This window comes from Limulus polyphemus, unplaced genomic scaffold (genome assembly GCF_000517525.1).
Source record: "Limulus polyphemus unplaced genomic scaffold, Limulus_polyphemus-2.1.2 Scaffold839, whole genome shotgun sequence".
Taxonomy (NCBI): domain Eukaryota; kingdom Metazoa; phylum Arthropoda; class Merostomata; order Xiphosura; family Limulidae; genus Limulus; species Limulus polyphemus.
In genome coordinates this window covers 87,689-97,178 of record NW_013666449.1, presented here as the reverse complement: position 1 = coordinate 97,178, position 9,490 = coordinate 87,689, and the positions used below count along the sequence as shown (strand labels likewise).

The 9,490-nt window shown below is 29.5% G+C and overlaps 1 protein-coding gene across 1 annotated transcript in view; it reads right to left on the bottom strand.

Moving 5' to 3' along the window:
* Nucleotides 1-1,926: 1,926 nt before the first annotated feature.
* The window catches only part of LOC106460805 ((E3-independent) E2 ubiquitin-conjugating enzyme UBE2O-like), a 93,538-nt gene continuing 85,974 nt past the window's right edge, over nt 1,927-9,490 (bottom strand). Inside the window, exons 21-23 of the mRNA XM_013920545.2 lie at nt 7,497-7,576; nt 6,098-6,207; nt 1,927-4,253 (exon numbers count right to left, since the gene is read on the bottom strand). Coding sequence (XP_013775999.1) covers nt 4,111-4,253; nt 6,098-6,207; nt 7,497-7,576 — 333 coding nt within the window. The 3' untranslated portion in view covers nt 1,927-4,110. The remainder of the gene's footprint in view (nt 4,254-6,097; nt 6,208-7,496; nt 7,577-9,490) is intronic.

Below are 9,490 nucleotides of genomic sequence, written 5' to 3'. Positions count from 1 at the left end.
ACAATGACATATAGAAGTAAAACAGTGAAGCCCCATGATTTAACCCATTAATTATGGTTAAACAATGACATATAGAAGTAAAACAGTGAAGCCCCATGATTTAACCCATTAATTATGGTTAAACAATGACATATAGAAGTAAAACAGTGAAGCCCCATGATTTATCCCATTCATCATGGTTAAACAATAACATATAGAAGTAAAACAGTGAAGTCCCATGATTTACCCCATTCATCATGGCTAAACAATGACATATAGAAGTAAAACAGTGAAGCCCCATGATTTAACCCATTCATTATGGTTAAACAATGACATATAGAAGTAAAACAGTGAAGCCCCATGATTTACCCCATTCATCATGGCTAAACAATGACATATAGAAGTAAAACAGTGAAGCCCTAGGATTTATCCCATTCATCATGGCTAAACAACGACATATAGATGTAAAACAGTGAAGCCCTAGGATTTAACCCATTCATTATGGTTAAACAATGACATGTAGAAGTAAAATAGTGAAGCCCTAGGATTTACCCCATTTACATGAAAGCACGTTATTTTCCTTAAGGTTCATTGTAGTCATTTGATCTACACAAAATATAACCACTAGAAAAATAGGGGATTCTCCTAGAATACATACCCAAAACAACTATATCTGCAGGGATATAGGTTAGTAAATGCTGTAGACTTTACACCACAGTGCACAGATATCATGCTATAGGCCCTACTGCATAATGTAGTGAAAGTATTACAGTACCAGATTCCTTCACAAATAAATTCTGAATTGTTTTGGTCACATTACTAACAAACAGAACTTATGAAACTTCTGAATATAATACACAAAATGTCATCTTCCTGTAAACCAGAGCCTATGTTTCACTGGTAAATGTATTTTATGAGTGTTTTTTAGGATTCCTATGTGATTTTAATTAGTGTATACAGCCATAAGTTTAAAATGCACAAAATATTCTGAATATTTTATTTATTACCTCTTGATGAAACTAAGTTAATGGACGGCAACTGCCTGATGTAGAAACACAAGTGTAAAAGATGATGTTTTGAAAGTCTTTCGTTTTCAGACGGAAGACTTTCGAAATGTCGTCCTTTACACTTGTGTTTTTACAACAGGCAGCTGCCATCCATTCAACTTAGTTTCATCATGAATACTTTGCCTTACCAATCTATCAAAGATTATAACCTCTTCTCTTGACCTACAATTTAAACTGCCAAATTTTTTCTTCTAAAAATCTTATAATTGTTATCTCTCATGTATGTTCCTAAAAGCTTACTTAATTAAACTGTTAAAACTCGTAATTTCTTTTAAATGTAAGTTTCTAAAGCTTACTGTAATACTTAGAATTTCTTTTAATTGTTATGTTCCTAAACGTTTACTTAATTGAATTGTAATAATCAGAATTTTTCAATTATATATTTTAAAAAGCTTACTTATTAAACTGTAATACTCAGAATTTCTTTTAATTGTACATTTCTAAAAGCTTACTTAGTTAAACTGTAACACTCGGAATTTCTTCAGTTATATGTTTCTAAAAGCTTATTTAGTTAAACCGTAATACTCAGAATTATTTTTTAATTATATGTTTTTAAAAGCTTTCTTAGTTAAACTGTAACACTCCGAAGTTTTTTTTTTTTATCTTAATTGTAACTTCTTTCATATGAGTAAGTTCAACTACAAAAATAAAATCTTAAAAATCATTTTCTTCAAATTTTTTACACTTCAAGTGTTAGGAAAAACAAGGTGCAGTACAATCTATTTATATAATGTGCATGCAAGAATGTTGGGTATTCACAAACTGCTAGGTTTTACTTAGAATTAACATAATTTTGATATTGATCACTGGATTGTGAATTTTCTAGCTGTTTGCATATAGAATTATGCCTTTACTTTTAGTAAACCAATCACCAAACTCCTGAAGAAAAAAATGATTCAATAATTTAATGAGAATAATCTGAAAAACCTTATTTAAGAAAGAGTACTACACATATTTTTGTAAATAAAAATATATCAGTATCTCTTGACATAAATAATTAAATTAAGCAACCACAACCTGGACTGTCAATCAAACAAAGAATTTCAAAGGCATAGCATTCCCACCTTTGCAAAAATTATAATCTTTCATAATTGGATATATTTTGTAAAGATACTACATTTTTCAAAAGACATGGATTGAAAAATGGCAAGATAATTATATCAATGAAGGTTTGTTTTTCAAGTATTCATTCTATAATTAAAAATAAAACCAGCTGATAATGTGGAAATCACCCAACACATGACTACTCATGTCTATTAATTAAGTCAATTCTCTATGTCTTGTTATTACACAACAATCTTTAAGTTTTTAAGAGCTTGGTAAATTAAAATAAAAACAAAAATATAGAGTGATAGATTTTCTTATTGCTTTATGCTAGCAAAAGTTTGTGTTGTTTTTTGTAATTAAAAGTAATGAGATATTTATAACTATGTAATGCTTTGTTTTCGGTTCTTTATTATATAAAGCTTTTTAACACCATATAGTTCCTGAATTATAAGTACTATGTTAATTCTTTTTTTCTTTGTGCAACCATGTTACATAAACTTATCTTTGTCTACATGTTTTTGTGTATTTACAGGTAAAAAACAACAACACTGAATGAGGATAAGACACAAGTCAACTTATAAACAAACATTCAACTCATTTCTTACACGTATAAGATAATAATTGCATTCGCTAAATCATTACACTTCTTGAATGTACAGCTGACAATGACCAGACACACTGGAAGCTAAAAACAATTATACAGAACTCTTGAGCAATAATAGTTTTTGAAGTCATGTTATCCATACCTTCTCTCAGCTTTAAAAACAAGAGCATTAAACAAGCTGGCACTGGATTCAAGTTTCCTTAATGTGGAAATGACTTTTATTAACATAGAAATTGTTCAAGAGATTTCCTTTTCTTTGTAGTTTTATCAATAAAAAAAAAGAAAGTTTAGTAGATCTAGAAATCACCAAAACATTTTTTAAATATTTCACATACAACCAGGTAACATTTTTAGTGTATTACAAAAACAATGCAATTGAAAATTTTCTTCTGTATTCGGAAAGAGACTGTAAACAAATTTAGCTACTACAGATTTATCTAGCTTTATTTACTGGTTGATAACTATTAGGCCAAACTAAAGTGATACACACTGATGCTTGTAAAAACAGACATGCCTCCAACAAGAATCAACTTTGTTTTGCTGATGAAAATGTGAAAAGAATTTTGAAGTCAAATTACAACCAATCAACTTCTGGTGACATTCTTTTGACTAAATGGCTCAACATTTTGTTGTGTATAGGTGAAAGTTGAATATTTAAAATGAATGTTGAACAAAAAGAATTAGACAAAATATTATCTGGAGTTATAACCTATTTTTTGTTTAAAAAACATTTGAAAACAAAATTATATGAAACAAATGAACATCTCACATGTGAAAAACCTGCATTATACTTTTAGAATTTTCTTTATATTAAAAAAAAATAGAAGCACAAGAAAATAGAAGAAAATTTGAGATTTATTTTTACAAATAAAGAACAAAACTGCCCCATCTTGGACATTTCATTTCGTGAAAAAACCTGTATAAATACAATACAGAAACAAAAACCTAGTTTCGTTTTAATTACTACGCTAAAATGACAGAAGGATTTTGATTAATTTGGCTGCATAATAAGTCACTCAATCTCAAAAAATCCAATAATGATAAATAGAGAAGTAACAATTGGAACATAATATTGTCTGTGACCAAGAACTCTTACTGAGAAGTAAAAAATCTACATTCTATAAATAAAACATTTAACTTAGTTAACAGGTATGTTATTGCAAAAAAGATCAAAAGATCTTAATTAAATAATACTTAGTGTATACATCTTTCAAATTTGTTGCTCTCATATTTTATTAATTTTTACATAATGGTTACTGTAAGCAAATCTGCCAAACAATTATTTTGTTGCTTACACAACAGTGAAAACAACAAGCACATATTGGAATATATATATATATATATATTAACTGGTACTATTGGAGTATGAAAGACTAGAAATGACAAATATTTATTAAAACTATTTACTCATTTCTAGGTAACTAAAATATTTGCTGACAGGAGCACTTCTTTATAAGATGCAAGAGATTTACGAAGTGTGAGACAGAAACCTTTACTTCCTGGTAGAAGAGGAAATTCTGGGTCAGAGATTAAGTTCAAACTTTCCCCAAACTTACCTAAGAACAAAAATTATATAAGGTAATAAAACACTACTCAAATATAAATTTTATTTTCCAATATTATATAGTCAAAACTATCCAACAGTTAATTTTAAGCTTTGAAATACAATACTCAGTCACAATGATGTCACAAAAAATTCAAATTCCTAATAAAATGTTTGCCTAGATAAGTACTAATCCTCACAATTTTTTAAATATTATTAAGTAACTGGCAGTAAAATATAATGCAAGTTCTACTCACACACAACTAACAAGAGTTAATATTTCAAGCTCCTAAGAAACAACAACTAATATTCCTTTCTAATTTCACAGTTTATGTTTTTGTCTGGAAGTCAATATGAAAACAAATGTTTTTATGTGTGTGTGTGTGAGTGAGTGGTCATACTCCATACTGAAGGATGTAAACATGTTTGTCTACTCATGGTACTGTAGATACCACTTTAAAATTTCTTTACGTTCTGTTTAAAACCAGTATGTTAGGAATTAACAGGGAAACCAGTAATGACAAACATGTCAATTAATGTCTTTAGAAGAAAAAAATGTTCAGAACTTGCATTATAACAGAAAGTACCAACAATCATCACATTTAGACACTTACTAGAATACACAAAGCACAACTGAAAACAGAATTTTAATTAAATGTTAAAACCAAAAAGGATAGAGGTGTGAACTTATACAAACTTGAACTAAACTCCACACTAAATCTAGTAAGTTGTATTCAGCAGGATACTCTATACTAACTACAGTAAGTTGTATTCATTAGGATACCCTAAACTAACTATAGTAACTTGTATTCAGCAGGATACTCTATACTAACTACAGTAAGCTGTATTCAGTAGGATACTCTACACTAACTACAGTAAATTGTGTTCAGCAGGATACTCTATACTAACTACAGTAAGTTGTATTCATTAGGATACCCTAAACTAACTATAGTAACTTGTATTCAGCAGGATACCCTAAACTATCTATAGTAAGCTGTATTCAGTAGGATACTCTACACTAACTACAGTAAGCTGTATTCAGTAGGATACTCTACACCAACTACAGTAAGCTGTATTCAGCAGGATACTCTACACCAACTACAGTAAGCTGTATTCAGCAGGATACTCTACACTAACTACAGTAAGCTGTATTCAGTAGGATACTCTACACCAACTACAGTAAGCTGTATTCAGTAGGATACTCTACACCAACTACAGTAAGCTGTATTCAGCAGGATACTCTATACTAACTACAGTAACTTGTATTCAGCAGGATACCCTAAACTATCTATAGTAAGCTATATTCAGTAGGATACCCTAAACTAACTACAGTAAGCTGTATTAAGCAGGATACCCTAAACTAACTACAGTAAGTTGTATTCAGCAGGATACCCTAAACTAACTACAATAAGTTGTATTCAGCAGGATACCCTAAACTAACTACAGTAAGTTGTATTCAGCAGGATACTCTATACTAACTACAGTAAGTTGTCTTCAGCAGGATACTCTATACTAACTACAGTAAGTTGTATTCAGCAGGATATCCTAAACTTTTTTCATTTCTTCTTTCAACACAAAGGATATTGAAATTCTATTATTTTCTTTTAAAACATTTAAACAATACGAAAAGCTGACAATTATACTAATCTTAATCAATGCACTGCGATATTCTTCTTCAACTTAATTTAATTTCAATTTCACTTTCAGGTTACTTTATTTTCTGCAGTATGTGTATTTTTATTTAATAGGTAAGCAAAAAGTAAATGAGACTAGAATATTATCATTTTTCTGTACTAAATCATGTTCTAGCTAAAAACAATCATTATAATTACAAAGAGTTTTTGTTTTTTAACTCACCATTCTTTTTATGGGTTTCCCAGAAAGCTGTGGGAGTAGTTGGAGTCATAGGATGGGTTGTATTCCATGCCTCTGATACTTCTAACCAGGTTTCTAGCCGCTGAATCATTCTGATAAAAAATTATTACTACTGTTAGCATTAAGAAACTGGAGGACAGTACAGAGAGTATGTTCTTCTAACATTAACTAGTGAAAAGCTGGATAAATCAAAGCAACCTAATAACAAACTCTGTAAATCAGTGATCAGACTTTTTTCTATTACTCCAAGCAATAAGAAAGCAAAAAATGTTTTGATGTAGCATCATGGCTTTAATGTGTTTTTTTTTTGTATAATTACAACTATATATAGAACAGTCCTATGTTTTCAATGTTTTCAGTATCTTAAAACTACTTTATCATGAAAAAAGCAAGCATATTACATGTTATGTTTAACATTAAGCAGACCAAACCATAGCATTTTTGAAAAATGTACCACTATTTCAATATATAATATATATATATAACAATTAAAAAATTAATATACACGTTTTTTACATGAATCCTAATAATATCTATTTCTTAAATATAAACTGACACCCAGTCCACCATACATTATGTAGCTATGGAGCCTGTTAATAAGGTTAACGAAAGAGTGTTCTTAATGAACAGTAAAACTGTTTCAATAGTTTATCACCTAAAGTTAAAATTAATAGAGAAAATGCATCTGACTTATGTGAAAAATAAAAACTTTACAAATTACAATACACATTGTTTACAGAAAAATGGTTGTCACTAGAAAGATTATATTTTATATTACTGGTCTATCCTACCATTAAAAAAATCTAACAGACAATTTAAAGTGTAACTTCATAATAACTGGGCTTTAATGTTAGCTTAGCTTTGGGCCAACTGTGGTATCTTAAATGTGAAACTATATAACAGAATATCCTCGGCTTCGTGAGATTTATGTCCACTAAAGTTTAAGTTAAGTGACAAAACACTGAATATGCCACTAGTGTGTGTGTTTTTCTCTTAATAATGTGTATAACCAGATGAAATTTCTGATGAAGCAACTTTTATGTATACTTTTATTTCAGTTTGTAATAAACAGAATCAGACAAGAAATTAATTATGTTTTTGTTTAAATTGACAGATCTTGCATCAATACTGAAATATTCCCTGCTTAGCAACATCATAAAATTGGTTAACTTTAAATAGTTTATAAGTATTTTTGACATATTAAACTGAACATTTTGTTCTCCTTTAGTGAATACATTTAAAAAAAAAGTTATACATCAAATACATTGTTCAGTATTTTACCATGCAAAAACACCTCGTAACTCAATTATTAAAGATATAAACTATAGGACTTCTTGACCATTTATAACCACTACAAGAAAATTATTTAAGAATTCTATACCTGGGGGCATGTTCTCTAGAGTGTTCCATAATTTCATCTTTAAAGGCCTCATGAGGAGACTGGATTAACCTTGTCAAAGACTAGAAGGTTAAGTTGAAAATAAAAATCAAAATGTAAGAAATGACAACTTTATTACACATATGTAATACAATGTTGAGATTTTTGGCATGTTAAAACAGGAGCTGTGATTCCAAGAAGTCTTAAAAACTAAAAATAAACCACAATAATGTAATACATGCTTAACTTACAGACAGGGAATAACACTGTAATATTGCCTTACCAAGTCATACATCAAATGTATGTATTGAAACAAGACTAACTAGTAATATTATCATTAATAAGATAGATCTTTGAACGTTAACATGTGGGATTTGTCATATTTTTCCAATAAACTGCATAGTACATCAGAGAAACAAATTTCTTGATAAAGAAACCAAACAGAAAGTACTTGTTCTCAATAAAATATATTTTTTTATTTTGGTGAATACTGCTATTTACCATTTATCCAAATTTCTGACTTATTCACCATAAAACCATCTGATCTCAGATCTCTCACTTAACTAAGAAAGATAAGCAGGATAAGAAAACCTCACTTTAATGTTTCAGTATGAATGAAACAAGGATGAAGCAACAGGAACCTAAAATAAAGTCATTCTATTTCTGTGTGTGTTCATTATGTAGGGGTAAAAAATTGCCCACTTCTCACTTGCAGTTTTCATGCTATTTTTACATCAAAACCTAAATTAGGGTTTTCAAAACTATTAGCTTCACTCCAGAAAGTTTAGCTAGCATGGGCCTGCTGGAAGTCCTCGGTCAGGAGGAGACTGAAATAATCTACAAATAATCAGAGAACAAATGTTAATTTATTATTTGTTTGATTTTCAGAACTAACTGCAGATAGATGTCTAATGTTAAAATGATAGACTAGAGGGAAGGCAACTAGTCAACAGTACTCATTGTCAACTCTTGGGCTACTCTAGTCTGACCAAAAAGTGGGATCTAACTGTTACTCTTATAGCCCATTGATGGCTCCTAAGTGCAGAACTCACTTTCATAGCAATAGAATATGAACCCTAAACCCTTGGATTCACAGTCTGGGCACACTAGGGTATGCTCAGCCTATGTTTGTTACTTTAAAATTGAAATAGTAAGGCAATAAAGAACTAAGTAATAACCATCAGAAGACACTGAAAATGTTTTCAGAGCTATAGTGCAGAACAAACTTACCCTAACACTAGTTTTAATTATGACACATATATAAAAAGAATGTTGAAACAGAAGGGAGGAAATTAAAACTACACTATTATGATGAAGATCTATCTGTACTAACAGATCTAAGCACCATTCCTAACAACCAATACAGGTTGGTCAAGGTTATTACACCTTCTAGAATGATCTGAAATCTGTCAAACAATAGCCTTTTTATTACTATTATTATGAACTAAACTTATTTCAAATTGGTTTGGAAAAATATCTGTGTGCATGATAAAATTTAAAGGAGAAACTATGATTATTTTTATTATAATCTTAAAATTCTTCATATTTTCTAAAATACTCAGTCACTTAGGTAATTTATATATCATTATAAATACAGCCTTCTCTCACTTTATCTAAGCATGTAAAATTCTACACAATTGATATGCAAATTGCAAAACATTAATGAACTACAATTCAAATGAGTCAATAATTTATAATAATAAACAAGTTAAATGAAAACAAACCATGGGATGTCTACACTACATAATACTAAACTTCATATTACTTACAGCTTCTAGAAATTACTGTTACAATAATTCTTAACTTTGAAAGATCTTTATTTGATAAAGTTGGTAGGAATAATTTTAAAGGGAACATAGTATTAAATCTGAGGATGAACATGTAAGTTATATTAAAACTGAAATTAGATCAGCCTTATAGTTTTGGAGTATGTATTCATAAAAGTGGGGGAATATTAACAGAGTAGAACAGAAAATAAACATATTGTTATGTATCTG